The sequence below is a fragment of the Alligator mississippiensis genome, chromosome 12 (genome assembly GCF_030867095.1).
Source record: "Alligator mississippiensis isolate rAllMis1 chromosome 12, rAllMis1, whole genome shotgun sequence".
NCBI classification, from domain to species: Eukaryota; Metazoa; Chordata; order Crocodylia; family Alligatoridae; genus Alligator; species Alligator mississippiensis.
In genome coordinates, this window is record NC_081835.1 from 54,228,866 (window position 1) to 54,246,809 (window position 17,944).

The following is a 17,944-nucleotide window of genomic DNA, read 5'->3' on the forward strand; positions in this document are numbered from 1 at the left end:
ATATTATCAGATATACAGAAAGCAACAAGCCACAAGACGGTTTTAATTGTCATTGACGTGTGTGGATGTATGTCCAAGTACTTGTGAGCGAGACCAAAATAATCTGATTGCTGGAATGAATACCTGTTCCCCAAGAAACATGTACACATATCTTCTCACACACACCTCTAACAACTCCATCACTTACTTCCCCCTTGTTGTTTAATTCACCCCATGTATTGTCTTCTTGCATACATCCAATTGGCCTGAGCAAATGCAGCCCTCTCTCATGATACCCTTATGATGGGAGGCCTGGTTAAGTCCTCATGTACTGAAGAAAGGCAACGGGGTGTTTCCCTCATTAGCTGTCAGACCATTGCAGAGAGTTATGCAGTTAAGGGAGGGGAAAGGAGACAAAGACAGGGAGAGAGAGATTTGTGCCTTCAGTGTTTCTAACGTGGAAGAGCTGCGTGCTGGGGTTTGTGTATAGTTAATACAGCATATTTAATTGATAAAAAACCCTATACACTATTTAAAACATGATTTTAACTCTGAAAATAGTTTTCCACACATGAGGAAGTTCTGTTCTTTCAACACACAGATGTTTTTTAAGTGAAAAATCACTCTTTTGACCTTTCCTGAATGGGGCTGTGTGGTCAGAGCTGACATTAACCAATGCACAGCTGTTTGTTGCAGCCACAGGCAAAGCTTAGTTAGAAATCTTCTGAAAGCATGGAGGGCACTTTTGCTGTCTCAAATAACCCTCAGGCTACCATTCTGGCAGATGCTGCTTTGTGCATTTGGCTGTTAAGAGAGTGAAGTGGTGGTCACCGGTCAGGCACCTGATTAGGGTCTGCTGTCCTTGTAGCCAGTAGAAGTTAGGTCTGGTCCAGCATAGGAGAACTGGGTTCTTCTCTTTCAGTTCACTAGTTTAAAACTGTTATTTTCCTATTTGAAATCGTGTTCATTGTTTAAGGAGGCTCAAATATCTTTGCTGTCCAGGTGTCTTCTCAATTCTTATACTATTATGGTAGATAGCTACCAAACATACTAGAGCTCCTTCTGGATATGTCATTATTATTGCTGTCCAGGTTTTTGTAGCTGGCTGTATATTTTAGCCATGAGAGTCCATCATTACTGTCACATTTATGAGAGGGCAGGGAGAGGAAGCTCCTGGGTACATCGAAACTGGCCTGATTCTGTCCTGACTTGAACGAGTGCCACACCAGTGTAAGTGAGCTGAGTTACACCCATTAAGGTGGGATTTTTTGCATTTATTTCTACATGATTTTATGCCAGTTTTCTCTGCTTTTGACACATTGACTTCTTAATGCAAATAGCTGTCAGATGGGTGTTGTTTAAGAGGTTCTTTGCTCTAACCATTTAAGAGCTGTTTAAACTGGATTGTTTCTCTTTGTAGCAGCATGAATACATGCCCTGGCCAGCTCTTAGATAGAGCTTGTGTTATAATTGGTGCTAAGGGGCATGCAAGCACAATGGGTAAAGTATTTTGTGGATATGTTGGGGTTGTGAGTTCAAGCCCTGCTCTGGGCTTGTGCTGATGGCTACCTCTCTTTGAACCAGTTGTACCTGGTCGTTTGGGTGGGGGGAGTGAAAGGTGCCCTGATGTGATGCTAGATGCATCACTTATGGTGCTGGCTACAGAAATCAATAGATCTTAACCATACTGCACCAGTGAGCTACTACTCTCAGGTAGACTTCGAGTGGTTCATGTTAAGAGATCATTACTCTGGGAAGCCAGCTGTGCCAGTGGCAATGTGATGGCTTCTAGCAGATGGGAAATAAAATCTGCTAAACCACTTCTCAATTGGCAGTGCATGAATGGTGGTATGAAAGAGGGTCGCAAGATCTCTTGCTGCATAGAACTGGTTGAGAGTTTCTTTTAGCTGTAACAGGAGTGGCCCATGCTCAGGGAGTAAAAGTATAAGGGTCCTGTTCTCAAGTTGTATCCTCCATGGACTCCATACCTTTAGCTGGCAATTGTAACTTGTGGGGATATTTGGAAATTTGAAATTAAACCTTCTCCTACTGGAAAACAGACACTATTTATACTCTAGTCATAAGAACTCACTTCATTAGAGCAATTTCTAACACATCTAGGAGAGATGGCACAGTTCTCTGAATGTAGCATCTTTATTCCAAAGGACCCTGCTACATAAACCTGATGTGCATAAACAGAAATACAAGGCAATATGCTCAGTTATGCTGGACACCCACATACTTCAAGTGAACTCCCATTCTTTGTTGTTCTCCACTTTGCAGTACCAGTTGCTACCACTCATACTTAGTTTGTACTGGTGTCAGTGATTCCACAAAGACCTGTGCAATACTGAATCTTTATTCACAGAACGAGTTGTGTCATCTGACTATTAAAGCAGGTTATCGCAGGTATGATTTTTTTTTTTTTTTTTTTGCATTGGTTACCGATTAATGCTCTATACTAGGCAAAATCATGTGGTTTGGGCCTTTGTTACAAACTCAAAACTCAACCCAGGTTTGTCCAAAGGTTCAATTAGGATCACAGGCCTCTTGAGCACATCTGGGGAAAGAGTTAAGCCATTGTGGGCCTGGTTCTGAGCCAACCTAAGGTGATTTATGGTTTTGCATGGATACCATGGGAAGTTCATGATTTCACGTGATTTTGATTTGAAAGTCATTGGTTTTATATGAATTTTGCTCTGAGTTGTGGGGTCCCAGAAAATCAAAGCAAAATCCAAACGGCAAAAATCCACATGATTTAAAAATCTAAATACAACATTCCTGAAAAGTCTTTGGGGTGAAATAACCACATTTCTCAATAATGTTATATTAACAACACCTTGAGTCTTGTAGTAATATTGAACGCACATGTAGTCTGGGCCTTCAGCAGATGTAGAAAGCTTTAAATTCTGGGAAGCTAAATCAGTTTGTACTAGATGAGGATATGGCTCTCTTCTCCTATCATTGCCAATTAGATTCCTCTTTTCATAATCCCCTTTCATAAGCAATATTCTTGATAAGGTAACTTCCCCATGGAAACGCATGCCATTGTTTTTGTTGTTGTTAAAATAAAAGGAATATATCCTCATCTTGGTTACACTGGTATAAATCAAGGAGGATTCCACCGAAGCCAACAGAGTGACATCACCCTAAAAGCAATGTGGGATCAGTCATGTTGTTTCAACATGGATAAAGGTCACATTTCAATGAACACAATTTTAAAAATTGTCCGCGGAAAATTGGGGTCCTTTTCTAGGAAAATTGCTGTTGTATCTGTCAAAGTGATAATTAGTCAAGTGAGTGCTGACCATAAGTATTGACAGCCCCTGACCAGTAGCACGGCAGCTTTCAAGTTTCGGATGCCACGAGCTGTACCAGATACAAACAGAAACTATCGGTACTGAGAACTAGCTCCACAACCGAGGATATTCTTATGCAGGAGACATAGGTTTCGTTCCCAGTCCCCAAGCCAAAAGTGAGCTACACCAGTGATACTGACAGATGAAATTTCCTCTCACTTGAGCCAGCTGAATCTGGGAGTAAAATATGGATTCAGTGTGTTAACCCAGGGGATAAAACAACCTCCATTTGATAAAGTAGGGCTGTTGATGAGCTGCATACAGTTCTTTGGCTGGAAGGACAGCAGCCGTGCCATAGTTTTTCTTACTTTATCCCAAGCTTTTGTCTATTCCAACGAATATACAAGAAAAGCAGGCGAGAGAAGCCTAATTTAGGGACGAACAGAACAATCTGTAGGGTGGGGGTGAGGAAGCATATTGAATATTTACCTGAAGGCTTACAGGCAGACTAGACATGGGCCTTTACTGAATTTCTAAACTATTAAAATCACCTTTGTTTTGCTTCTTCTTGGTTCTGCACAGGACAAGAATGACAAGTTTCAAAATACTAGGGGAAAAGCTGTTCATAGCATTTATGGCCAGGACCTGGAACAGAATTCCTGGCTGTCTCAGGAATAAGCCTGTTCTGTGAGATTTCTGTCCCAGGTCTGCAGACTCCTGATGTATGGATAGTTCAGATAAGCTACCAGATTTGTGGGGGGAAGGAGGGGGAGGAGAGGATCCTTTTAATGACTCTCTAACCATTGGTATACACAGTGTTTCACTTTTCTGTAACTGCAGTCCCCACTTCTTACCCCAAATGAGGAGAAAACTGTAGCAGCAGAAAGCTTTGAGAACTCACTAGACCACTGTGCAGCAGCAGGTGAATCTTGTGATGTCCTTGTGGGAGTGAACTTAACATTAAGAGTAGGCTGTAAGTGAACAAGCTTCTTTCTGAAAATCACCTGCTACATTGGAGCTTAGCGTCCTTGAGTAAACCTTGGGTCTGTAGAAGCAATTAAGTATTTGAGAATATGTCCTCTTACATGACAAACCCCAACTCTGACATCAAAGAGTTAAACTTTTAGTCTGCGAGGGAGACACTAAGATGTCTCTTAAGTCCACAGTTGGGATTCTCTGGCATTACAGTTCAAAGCTGGCCTGTGGACAGATTTGCTAGGATGGATATAAAGAATATTCTGCAGTAAAGCCAGCTAGAAACTTCAGAAATTGAACGGGTTTTTATTATTACTTGTGGCAGTTTTTAGTTCACTCCGTAGAGAGCTGAACACACTCAGTTTGTGCCCCTGCGGGCCTCTATGTTGAATGGTGAGGTTTCCCTGTCTTTCCACAATCCCTGTTCAGGACTTCATGTCCCAGCACAAATATACCTGTCACTGTGAGTTGTGACAGTAGACCCTGTTCAGGCTCGTTTTGTGCTTTCTGTTTCGTAAGCAGTATTGTGTACAGCATCTTTCATCTCAAAACATCCCAAAAACAGTTTTATTACTGTAGCTCTACATAGAAGAATCACTTGAATAGAGTCTCCCACTAAAGACAGAAGGCAGCTTGCTATGCAAAACACTCTCTCCACTTTAACCTGTCTCCTCCCAAAGTCAACTCATCTCCACCACTATGTTGAGACATTGGTGTAGTGATTACCCCTTAGCAAACTGCCAGCACTGAGGCCTTACTTGGACAAAGCCCCATCGTGTGGAACTTGTGAGAACAAATAAGCTTAGACTGTGGTCTTGTCTAAATATCAGAGATTTGCTTCACTGACAGGCATCTATCACTACCTAGGTGGGTTGCTGCACTAGTACAACCCCTGATGTAGATGGGCACAGGCAGGATAAGCTACCTTTTTTGTTTTGGGCCAGTTTTAAGTAGAGTACAAATGGCAGTTTTGCTTGTCTGTTTTTGGGAGTTGCATTGTTATAGCTACACAAGGGATTAAATCCCCCAGGCATAGAGAATGTACTGGCCTGGTTATCCCCCCAGAATAAGACCAGCTGGGTGAGATGATTCATACATTCATAGGTTGCAAGGCTGGAAGGGACCTTGGAAGATCACCGGATCCAGTCCCCTGCACCAAGCAGGAAAGACAACTGGGGTCAGGTGACCCCAGCAAGGTGACTGTCTAGTCTCCTCTTCAAGATTTCCAGGGTAGGGGATTGTCACACTTCCTTGCACAGGCAGATCTACATATTTACATATATTTGGGTTCTTAATTGTCCTTTATCATTGGTGTTTCTGGGTGCCCCACTGTCATTAGTGGATTATATATAGCCTTACAACATCTCTGCAAGGTAGGAAAATATTATTTTCACCTTACACATGGGAAAATGAGGCACAGATCCTGCTCCATCCATTAGGAGCTCTAAATGGCATCTAAGTGTGATCCTGTTCCACTTGGCACATGTCCCTGGAAAACCATTAATACAAAGGGCTGGAAGGCCCTCTTTTTCCTACCTGCTTTTAGTGATTTCTTAAGGCTAAGACACACCACAGAAGTAGACTTAATAACATTTATTTCTGGAACTGGAGGTGGTTCACATTTAAATGCCTCCATGCTACCTGGGCACACAATAGATGGAACAAGATATGGTCCTCAGTGATTCACTCAAGGATTCAGGAGGTCTGTGATTGAGCCAGCTCTGTTGAGTCTTCTTGTAATGCTTTACCCCTGGACCATCCTTCCTCCCTGTACTTCCTTTCCACAGCAGTTGGAAGTGGTAACGTGTTGAAATGCAAGAACATCTTTTCAAAGACCTTAGAGACATGGAGATGAAAAGAGAACCCTCGATACATCCTTTTTTTTTTCCTTTTGGCATGCCCAAGTCCCTTTGGGTAAGGGGAAGAAAACTGAAGAGGAGGCTGGAGGAACATGTTGGACTTGTGATTGACAAAGGGTTGTATAAATCAGTCAAAGGGAAACCTCAAGGCATTCCCTTGTGTGGGAAAATACCACAACACTCTCTGCCCTTGTTCACTCTGTCTCTCCACTTTTGTGTACAAAGTGTGTGGGTGGAAGACAAGCTGGATTAGACCCCTCTGAAAGGAACAGACATTGTTAACTCCTTTAATTGAAAGCAGCTTTCTAGGGAGGAGTTTGACATAGGATTTTAGTAACTATGAATCCTCCCCAGATACTGGAGGAGCAGAGAGTAAGCTTGTAGCCCAAATACAATTTGGGTATCTTAACCTGGATACCTATCAGTGAGTAAAGAGTCCCTTGCTTAGTAGCTCAGACATTAGAAACGCAAAATACTTTGCATTTGGTAACTTCCTCCGACATGAAATACATCCATCTATCCCTCCATTCCTATCTGTCAGGTGCACTGTCTTCTATTTTGCATAGTTGTTGCAAACATCAATGGACAATGGTGGGAAACAGGTCATTTCTCATTAATGTGAATTTCTTTAGAATTTGCCCCACTGTAATAGAAATAGCTGTGTTACTTTTTCCATTTGCAAAGTTAGGGGATGCAGTCATGCTCCATCTCCTCATCCCTCTGTCCCATTCTCTTTCTGTGTGTATGTCCTTTTTCCTTGCATACTTTGCTACCCTGTGTTGCTCCGTTGTAGCTTAAAAATAATGGCTTTCCAATAATAATGACCTCAGTATTGTTGTCTATTCTTTATTCTTCCAATGATGCTTGAAAAGCAGAAGTGTGAAAAATGCTTCTAGCAAGTAATTAATGAACTTTTTTCAGGTGTATTCTGGCAATCATTATGGGTTGGACATGCAAAGGGTATGCATTTACCAGGCAAGCTTAGAAGGGCTTTTGAGATGGTAAAGTCTGTCAGTGAGTGGGATGGTTGATCTAATAAGGCTGTTATTGCCAAAGCCTTAAGAATGTGTCCACACTAGAGAAATTTGCTTAAAACTCATAACTTCAGTGCTGAAACTTGTACAGCTGGTGCAGACAACACTTCTGTAGTCTTAGTTAGACTTGCTTTAGACCCCTCACAATCATAGCTGGCTTCCAAATTAGACACCCCCAGAAGTGTTTTGAATTGTTTAAAGGAGTGGGGAAGGGTCAGCCTAGGACCTATCTCAGATTGTGAACTTATCTGAACCTTGCTCACACTTGTTCACACTAGCCTGATCTCTGAAGTTTTCAAAATTGAACTAGAAATACCCAAGGAGTGGGCTTTCTTGTGACGTGTTCAGGTTCCTCCCCATGGTCTCAGACAGAAACGGGAAGCGTAAAGGTTCCCAACATTTGAAAATGAGGTATTTAAAAGTTATCAGAGCTTTTCTGTACCTCAACAGCAGTTTGTTTTGGGTTTGGATCAAATTTTTGGTGAAGGCCCGGGCCAGGTCTTAATACTTGTTCTTACCCATCTCACCCAAGTGGCAGTTAAAATGAGCCAAACCCCAGTCCTCTTGTTTCTTTCAACCAGCTCTTTGGGTTGATAGTGTTAGTGGAGAGACAAGAATGAGAACAAAACTATATTAAAACTAATGATTCCTTTGTTCATGTCAAAAAGGTCTGTGCCCATATAACTTGCAGATGTGGGCAAGTTAAATTCCCTAGCTGAGTAGGTATTAAAATAAAAACCACACCACACACACTCCCAACAAGAGCGAGGGGCTGCTGAAAATGCAAGAAAGGAGAATTGCGAAATGCTACATGTTGAATTGCTGGACTGGATTTCAAATGCCAAAGATAGTTTATGTAAAGTCTTGCACTGTTGTAAAATGTAACACTATCCACTGGCTAGCCTCAATGAAGCTTGGTCCCAGTTGTTTTAAAAAAATAAATAAACTAAAAATCTTCTTCCAGCCCATTAAAGCTGATTTATGTTTTGCCCATAGATTCCTCTGCACTGGGCCTTTCGGGATTCGAATTATAGAAGTCATTACCTCACTTTTGGCCAATCCGATTGCTCCATTCCTGAGTATTTCAAGCCCTTTTAGCATTGCCTTGATTTAGCCTGCAGAGACACGGCACGGAGCTCTGTGCATCACTACTGAACAGCCATTGTATTTTTCACTATCAAAATAGCTCTGCTAATCCTCTTGTTTCATTTTTGTCAGGAACAATGCACTCATCGCTGGGAATGGGTTATTTACAGCGGGATCTGCAGCTTAGGCCCTAGTTCAAGTCTTGCAATCAGATCTGCTGTTGCACCCAAGGGAATGCAGCTCCACCCAGACAAGGGGTTTGCCGAGGCAAGGCCTTAGCATCCTTTTTGGAAGAAGAAAAGTAGTGAAGCAGTTAACACAGTCGGGACGGAGGGCGGGGGGGGGGGGGGGCAGGCTTGGCCTCTTGGACTGTATTCTAGTCTCTGCAACCAATTTATTGTGTGACCACCACAAAGAAAAACTCTTCTTCTCTCTGTGCCTCAGTTTCACAAGATAAGAATGTCATTTACTCAGTTTGCCAAGGACTTGGGAGGCTTAATTAATACCCCTGAAAGTGCACTGAGAGCCTCAGATGGAAGGCATCCTACCAATTCAGTTGTGGTTTTAATATTCAAAGTGCTGCAGTCTGGCCATGCTTGCACTCCAGGGACAGAGCTTTGGGGCATCACAGACGTGTGCTTTCATTTTAAAAACAGCCTTGCTGAGTTGCAGTGCTGCAAGAGGAAATCCATGTCATTACTTGGACCATCACGGCTACAACAACACTCCAACCTTATATCTTCTGGCACCTTTTCTATATCTTCCATGCTTGTGCTACAGTTCTCCCATTATTTAAGATTCACCATGCTTCCTCTTTACAAGAGAGCTTTGTGCATAAGTCAGTGGGACTGCAGTCTCTTCTTCAACCTGGCTGTGCTGGGATGGCTGGTGGATGTAATAAGGTGATTGCAATTAAGAAGATTGATTAACAAGACTGAGTTGGAAAGTGGACAAAGTGGACAAAGTGCATTCCTGGCTGCACTTCTTTGCAATTTCACTGGGCAGTCTGTAGCCACCCCAGAGAGAAGGCCAGCTAGATACAGTTAGGAACAGGCAGGTTTTAAATAGAAGGACACAGTGCGTGGTTACCAAGGAGTGCTTTTTGCAATCCATCTTTCTGTTTGTCTGTCTGCCTGTCATTTTAGTGTGGGATTTTCAAAAGTGCCCAGTGCTCTGACTTCAAAGGAAGGAGATAGCAGTTGACTTCAATGAAAGCAAAACTAAGCTGAGCACTTTGAAAACCTCACCCTTAGCCCTGCTGTGAATGTTTTGTTACCACTGTTTCAGGGATGTATTTGGTAGCTGTGTTGGGCTGAGACAAAAAGAAATGCAAAACTCTAAAACTTTTGGTTCAGAGATGATACCTTTTATTAGACCAACTAAGAAATCGCAAAAAAAAAATCTTTATTTTTCTTGCGACTTCTTAGTTGGTTTAATAAAAGGTATCATCTCTGAACCAAGAGTTTAAGAGTTTTGCATTCCTTGTTACTACTGTGAGTCTTTCATTCCCATTCATGGGTTAGTTTGGAAAAGACCAATGAGGGGAAAACCTAAAGATAATGATTTATGAATAAATGTAGGTACTGGAAGTGTCATTTCCAGTTGTTTTCACTGTTATTCCAGCATGTCTATGAGCCCATCTACCACTTGGAAATAATATATCTATTTTACATGGGAACCTGAATCTATTTTAATATTTTCCCCTTCCTTTCTTTTGGTCCAGGTGTGCCGAACAAAAGTGATTGACCTGAGTGACGGGGTGTCTCAGTATGCTTGGTATCCGTGCACAGCCAACTTTCAGTATTCACATATAGCTCAGACCATTTTCTGGCTCAAGGTAAGAGGTGCACAGTGACCAGTACAATTCTGAAGTCTTCTTCTCCTCTGTCTAGTTCAGAGATTCTCCAGCAGGGAAACACTTCCCAGGGCAGACATTTTATTTTCTTTTAATTACCATGTGTATGAATAATACAAAGGTCACACATGTAACCTATGGCTGAGAATATATTGCTAGTTCCCACTCTGGTCTTGAGCTAGAGAGGATGTGAGCTATTACAGAGCCCTGCTATAGAGCCATACGTCTAAGGGCATTTGTACATGCCACAGTGGTGTACTTCGGTTTAATTCTCTTTAAATTGAAGCATTGAGTCTTTAAAAACACCACTTCAATTTAGGGTGAAGTAAACCCCCGTGGCATGTACACAAGGGTTGGGCCTGACCCTTTCCTGCCTCTCCGGCAGCAAGGAGGGGAGGACAAGCTGCCAACAGGCCGAGCAGTCCCTGAGCTGCAGGGGGAGGAGCGTTGGTGCTTCCCTCCATGGCAGTGGCAGCACCCCCCAGGCAGCACCCACTTGCAAGCACCCGACCTATGCGGTCCCGGAGGGCACTGCAGCTGTGGAGGGAAGCACCAGGCCCTCGCACAGCTCAGGCAGGCAGGCAGGCTCTGGCGGGGGGGGAAAAAAATCAGGCTTGCCACTTTTTTTTTTTTCCTCCAGTGGAGCCTGCCTGGACAGCCCCTGAGTTGCACAGGGCCCAATGCTTCCCTCCATGGCAAACTATACCATCTTGGACATGTTTTATTTTGCTGCGTCCCAGAGTCATTTAACGCGCATTACGCCGCCGACACAAGCAAACAGCCCGCCATTAAAGCGCATTACTCTGCCAACATGTGCAAACAGTTGCACCATTAAAGCAGTGCAAAAGGACATTAAGTCACTTTAAAGCCAATTTTGCGGCATGTAGAAGTGGCCTGATTCAAGCAGTAGCTTAGCATCTGATGTGTTTAAAACTGTAGGTCCTCAGTTTAGTGCCTTACATTTTCCCCAAGAGACGGACATGGCTGGGCAAAAGGAGAGAATGGAAGAGAAAATTTTCTGTGGCCGGTGATAAAAATGTTGATTGTACATGCATTGTTTTGGCTATTGCATTTAAAAAGGCATAAAGCTGCTCAGTTCTGCACCTGATCCTCTTTGCTCGCTCTCTCTTTCACAGACGTTTTTTTCACAACCTATGGTAGCTGCTGCAGTGATTGTGCACTTGGTCACTGATGGAACATACTATCTGGATCAGAAGCAGGAAACCATCAATGTGCAACTGTTTGACACCAAGGACCAAAGCCATGATCTCGGTGAGAATGTTTTCCACTGAGCATTGCCTTTCTTCTTTCATAGGCTTCCTCTCTTTCCTCCATCCACTCCAACCCCATTCACAGGGTATTCCTACTCAGCTTTTCCAGCATCAGGCTGGGGTCACTGGAGCAGAAAGCCACAAGTGAAAGTTTTTGTTAAATCTCTAAAACCCGGGGCTTATTGAGTGTGTTTTGGTGTCATTTTACCCAGAGGCTGTTCAGCAATTGGTCCCTGTGAGGTAGATCCTCAGACATGTTTAACTCCCTGGGGCACCAAAATAAGGACCATGTTTGCAAAAGTATTCTGCCCCCAGCAACTCCTTTAGTCACATTTACAGGCAGGTTTCCAAAATAATTTAGCATGCTGCATCCTGAGGTTTGCGCATCTGCTGTAATGCCTCTTTTGGAGTGGCTCTTGCTATATAAGTAGATAACATTATATAGATATTTACATATAGATATTGATATATGAAAAAGTCCCCCTGCTGTTTATATATATATTTCTTTTCCCAAGGTGCTGTGGTGACTGGAGTATAAGGGGTTGCTTTTTCCAGTCTCCCTTCCAAATTTCCCACCTTCTTATATTCTTATTAGATTCAGTCAGAAGTTTTCAACAAAATAACGTGTCATCATCAAAATGCCAGAATATCTTTGGTTCAGTGTACTTTCACTGAATCCATGATAGCATTTCCTCTGAACCCAGCCTGGGTCCCTGATATTCATGCCTGGGGGATGCTAGTTTTAATTTGATTTAAAACAAACAAAAATATAATGACAAACCAGAATCAAGTTTCTTTTTCTCTTTTTTTTGACGGGGGCTGCATAGTTCATATCACCACTGTGTCTGTGAAGAGGAAGAGAATGGGACCAGGGCAAGTGAAGGGGTGCTGGACAGTTATCTCACTCATAACTTAAACTTTGTAACATTGATTGGGCATGAATCAAAAGGAAGCCTATAAGGGTTCATTTTGAGAGGAGCATGGAAGAATTTATATATTGGACTTCCCTTTGCATTTGAATGCAACTCAAATAGCTAAGCCCATTGTCTTAGCTGCATGGGTTTCCTTGAGTACTCTGGGTCAGTAGCATCCTCCTCCTTTCCCAGGGGAATGACTTGTAGTAGGATTGTAGCTGCTACCCTCTGAAAAATAAATGAAAGCTGAGCTGGCCCTGCTAACTAACATCTGACACACAACTGTTTGGAGGGAGACAGACAGAGAGAAGAGAAGCAGGAAAGGGAATCAAGGGCAAAGTTTTGAAATCCTTCAAAAAATTGCAACATGTGTTTGGCACAGCCCAAACTGACGCCTGCAAATCTTCATACTTAAGACACTGCTTTCATGATGGAAAAGCCCCTCTGACCTCTCCAGGGGCCAGCAGACTACATTGATTTTTTAGCTTAATGGAAGGGAGATACAAGCAGGGCCCAGCTCAGTAGTTGTTCCTCAGTCGGGGTCCTTGTTGACTTCACTGGCTGCTTTGGCTGAGTACTGTCGGCTGCGTCAGTCCCGTTCTGTGCCCTTGTGCTCTTTGTACTATGAGACCTGGCAGAGAGCCTTAAGTAGAGGTCAGGAGCAGAACAGGAGTCAGTCCACACTCGAATCATAGTAACACAACCAGCACAGAGCTCTGGGCTGCCACAGCTAAATTGTTATGGGTACCCAAAAGCCCCTAGTTTAAAGCTAGTTTGGGTATCCCTATGCTGCCTGACAGTTGCAGAAGTGACATTTGCATTGTGCTATTTTACTCTTCTCAGAATATGAAGGAAAACTTCCACTGAGTTCTGCACAGCAGAGGCTGTGATGAGGAAGGAAGTCTTAGCCACAGGCTGTAGCGAGAGAGCATCTGAAAAGCATTTCCCAAGATTCAGATGCTGCAAACATTGGAAGAGGTGCTAAAAGTTGTGCAATCAGTTCAAGCAGACAACTAGCTCTAACCACTGCTGCTTTGCCCTGTATGTACCATTCCTGTCTTGGTTGGCTCCCTTTAGGTGAGAAAGAACAGTTCACTGGCCATGACCCATTCAATCCTAGTCCCCTTCGTGTGGAGCAAAAGTACCAGTTCATGCAAGCCACAGTCATCTGTTTTGTGATGGACATCTAAGTGCTGGAGATTGAACTGAACAAACAGCCTCAGACAAAGTCAGGACTTTCTGGCTTTCCATCAGAGAAGACAGAAACTTCCTCGGCATTTGGAATCCAAGGATTCCAAAGGAGCGAGTTTCAAGATTGAACCGCACCTGTTCCTAAGTGGGAAACCTGCACCTTTCCACAGGGAGCTCATCTCAAAAGACCTGTGGGAGGCAAGCAGACAGTGAGGTTATTCCAGGGTCAGATAGAAAGCAAAAGGAGAAAAGAGCCCTTTTTATTACAGGAAGAAGTGGGAAATAAAAAAAAGATGGTGGGAGGGAGAAGTTTAAAGAGAATAATCAGAAGTCTGTCTTAATTCACAGGAAATCCCTTTCCAAGTGGGGAAAAAAGTCCTCTCTTTTTTTTCTCTCTCGAGTTAAGAAAGCTGGACTAAACAAGAAAAATCCCAGAGTCAATTAAACACACACATAGAACGTATTTTCAAATTCATAAATGTATTAGTGTGGCCAAAGGCTCTGGGCCAAATTCATTGCTGATGAAACTCCAGCAAGGTGAATGAAGTGGGAGCCAAATAGATCCTTATAGCAATTCCACAGAGGGTTGGAAAAGAAGGCTCAATATCCCTCCTTGGTACAACCATCTGGAGTCAGTGGATTTACAGCCAGGTGTAGTCCTGTGGTAACTTAAAAGAAATCAATAGGGTTACTCCTGGAGTGATTTTGGCCCACTGAAGTCTTTCTGTGTCAGTGGCCTATACTGTGCAGTGCTGAGCATCTGCTGAGTGCTACTGAGTGTCCTGTCCTCCTCTCCTACTGGAGTTAACGAGGTGAGAAGGCTGCTCAGTATCTCACAGCAGTTGTTTGGCACTTCCACCTTGGCAGACCCCACAGTCTTTGATTTATATTCTTGTCAGAGAGGGTCACCTTTAAATCTTCACCGTACCCACCACATGCCAGTATTTCTCTCCAGACTCAGCTCGTTCTTGTCCTATTAAGGAAAAGCCAAAAGCTACTTTATTTAAAACAAACAACAAACAAAAGCTAGGGCATGCACAGAAGGGGTCCAAAATATCCTGCATCCAGTGGGTAATGACACACACAGCTGCAAACAAACCGCTGGTAAACTGCCCATTATGCACAAAGCTCCCCATTCTGCTGGCACAATTAGATGTGTAACATAAAGGGTCTAACTGTCTTCCCACTTGCAGTGTTTTTACAGGAGCGTAACTCCATTTCCGTCATTGTAGCTGCTTCTGATTTAATAGGGTGCAATAGAAATGTAACAGGACTCTAAAGACATTGTTCTCCTGCCCGGCCTGCAGAATTAACCCGAGAGACTGACACGGCCTTTGTGTGGAGCATTCCATAGGATTCTAAAGGACGGGGAAAAACCCGTGGGATGATTCCAAAAACAAACCCTATAGGAACGTTTGTCATAACTGGTCTCTGGGGATCTTCCATGAGGATGACATGCTTCTCAAATGCCAGCAGCATAGGAGTGTCATTGTGAAAAGAACCGATTTCCCCCCCCAACCCTTTCCTCTGATCTTGCCTTTCTTCTGACAGGTGTCCACGTTCTGAGCTGCAGGAACAATCCCCTGATTATCCCCGTGATCCATGACCTCAGTCACCCTTTCTACCACACCCAGGCTGTCCTGATTAGCTTCAACTCCCAGTTTGTGGCCATCTCCGGGGTGGCCCTGCGCTCCTTTCACAACTTCGACCCCATCACCATCAGCAGCTGTCAGAGAGGACAGACCTACAGCCCAGCTGAGCAGAGGTGAGCCTGTCAGCCTGCTTCCTTCTCCCCTAGCCACCCACTGACTTCGTGCTCCAGTGGATCTGATCAAGAGGTTAAAAAGAGACAGGAGGGGCCAGGGGCCTGAACTCTGCTGACCCCTTTGTGTTGCTGGTAAAAACAGCAGTGTTCTCATTGACCAGGATGGATGGCGTATTTAACCCACAGGGGATACTGTTAGTAAATTATTTCCTCCTCCTTTCTCTTCTGTTATGAGCTGGAACGGTGTCCAGTTGATGCTGCATACTTTCTCCAATAAGGTGCCACTTTAGCGAATCACATCATAGCCCTTCAGCTAAATTGCTGTGCATGAAGCAGTCTTCATGCTGTTAAACAGCTACCGCATTCGGCCACAGACATGGCTGCCCTTCTGTGATGAATAAAGCGATTCCCATGCTTATATTTAGCCTGCTTCTGCAAGACAAGATGCATAACACCTGGTGATAAATCCCTAGTGCATACTATTCTCTTTGTTTTCTTCAGTTAATCAAGGGCCCTCCGCACTTCTAGGATCAGGCCCATTCTCTGAAAAGCTCTTTGGGACCTTCCAGGATGAAAAGCACTATAAGTTTATGGCTGCTGCTTTATTGTTGTTGATATTAGAGACAGATCAATAGATCACCACCCGCCCCTCCCCATCTCCGCTTTGCATCCCACAGCGCTGGTGACCTTTCACAGCCTCTCTCTCCACAATCTCCTGGATCCTTTCAGCAAGGCATCAAAAGCAAGCAGGGAAAATTTAGCAAAACCTTTCAAAGAGACATTTTCTTCAGCCTGCCCAAAGCTGCAAGGAACATTCAAACAGGAAACCCAGTAACAGTAAAACAAGCTAGTTTGAATTGCCCAGCAAGCCCCTGATCTGCCTTGTAGGAGTACTGTCCAGCTTGTGATAGCATTCTGGCCTGGCTTTTCAGGACCTGCTTTTATTCTGAGAAGGGGGAAGGGGAGGGAAGAAAAGTATATCTATAGCGAAATCAATCCAGTCAGTGTGTTCTGACCTAGATTCAAGGAGTCTGATCATTCTGTGCAATAAGCTGTATAAATTCAGAGGCCCAAAGACAGCAAGATCAAGTTTCAGATGAGATGTGGAAGTCTGGCCAAATCCCAGTGCAGAAGGTAGAGAGAGAGAGGGAGATGCAGGGGTAGGAGGTAGCTAGAAGCAGCATGGAGGCTGAGAGGACTCAGAAAAAATGGGCCCCATTTCTCTCTCTCTTGCTCTCTCCCCACCCCCCAATGTTCAGTAGTAATTGAACTATTTATTGTAAAAGTGGAAGTGTCGTGTGTCTAGAAAAGTTATTCCCTCAATACAAAAAATGCATACTCCCAGCAAACTAACCTGTAGAAACATTTTTTTATAATTCGCAATATATTTTCAATACATTATTTACTATTATACATTATTATCTTTTAATAATTATAAATAATAGTAGCTGCCCACTGTTTTTTTACCTCTTTTTTTTTTTTTTTAATGATACACTGAACCACTGAAAGCTTCAGCTAATTTGGTCCCAAAATGACAGCTTCACCTATTCAAAGTAGCCAAACTGTAGAGCATCCATTCCACAGATAAAAATGCTATATTATGTATAAAGCTTCTAAGTTCATGTAAGGACCTAAAAGCTTTTGAAACAAAGGTCTAATTTAAAGCCTGTTGAAATCAATTGCAGCCTTTCTGTTGCCTTCAGTGCACTTTGGATCAGACTCCGCTGGGACGGATCCAAATTGTTCTATGGTGGGACTGCCTGGGGCACCACGATATAGCGCAGATGAGTCCAGAGCATGGGGAAAGGTATGTTAGGACTGGTCTAAAGTTCCAGCAGGTCTCTCCCCCTCACACAAACACACGCCGTCTTTCGCTCACTTTCTTTGTCTGAACAGCTTCCAGCTGTTTTCCCTGATCTCCCACTCTCCTTGTCCTTTTCATCTCATTTATACATTCTTTTTTAAGAAACTTGCTCCCTAGATATAAACAGCTTGTCATTGTCCCTTCAATAAACACGGGCATTTCTTTTGTCTCTTTTTAGCTTCATTCTGCAAGAGAAATTGTTTCCCTCCTCTGAGAGAGAGCACTATTTTGGTTGGAGAGAATGTGCAGTTAGATACAGGTGCTTATGAGCTTGGGCAAGGACTTTGAATATGAGAGAGAATAGGAATATATCTCCTCATAGAAGTTCTCTTAAGAGGAAATGCATCTTTCCCATGTGTCAGTGAGCAGACCACCCAAATAACAGAATAAAATGTGCTTTCCCACTCCTTTTTAAAAGTGTATATTTTGGATGGGATGTTTAAGAGTCCATGCAGGTCAGGGGCACAAATTCTATTGAACATCGTGGTACTTGTGCTCCTGTTTCTTAAATTATGGCCCATATTTTCCATTGATTTGTTTTTCCCTGTGCAACTTGCAGAAGTTTTTTTGGCAGAGGTGCCTAACACTGCCGGAGATGTGCTATAAAAGAGATACATAGTCGATGTCATGCAACTAATTTTCCTATTGCGCTGGTTTAACACCTGTAGAGCTCTGCTGGCGACAGTGACATTTCACCTCGCTTGCCTTGTGTAAGGGACATTGAAAACCAGGCTCGTATGCGTGTCTGTTTATATATTCACCCAACACGCTCCCTAATGCACATCCTGGAAATGTAAGTAGCATGGCTACTGTTAAAAAAGCCAGCATTTGCTATGCCTTTAACTGAGATAC

The 17,944-nt window shown here is 43.3% G+C and overlaps 1 protein-coding gene across 1 annotated transcript in view; it reads left to right on the forward strand.

Annotated features, from left to right (window-relative positions):
- PAPPA (pappalysin 1) overlaps window positions 1–17,944 on the forward strand; it is a 229,752-nt gene that overhangs the window by 142,472 nt on the left and 69,336 nt on the right. Inside the window, exons 11-13 of the mRNA XM_006267917.4 lie at window positions 9,956–10,069; window positions 11,224–11,359; window positions 15,015–15,228. Of these exons, the coding sequence (XP_006267979.2) occupies window positions 9,956–10,069; window positions 11,224–11,359; window positions 15,015–15,228 (464 nt within the window). The remainder of the gene's footprint in view (window positions 1–9,955; window positions 10,070–11,223; window positions 11,360–15,014; window positions 15,229–17,944) is intronic.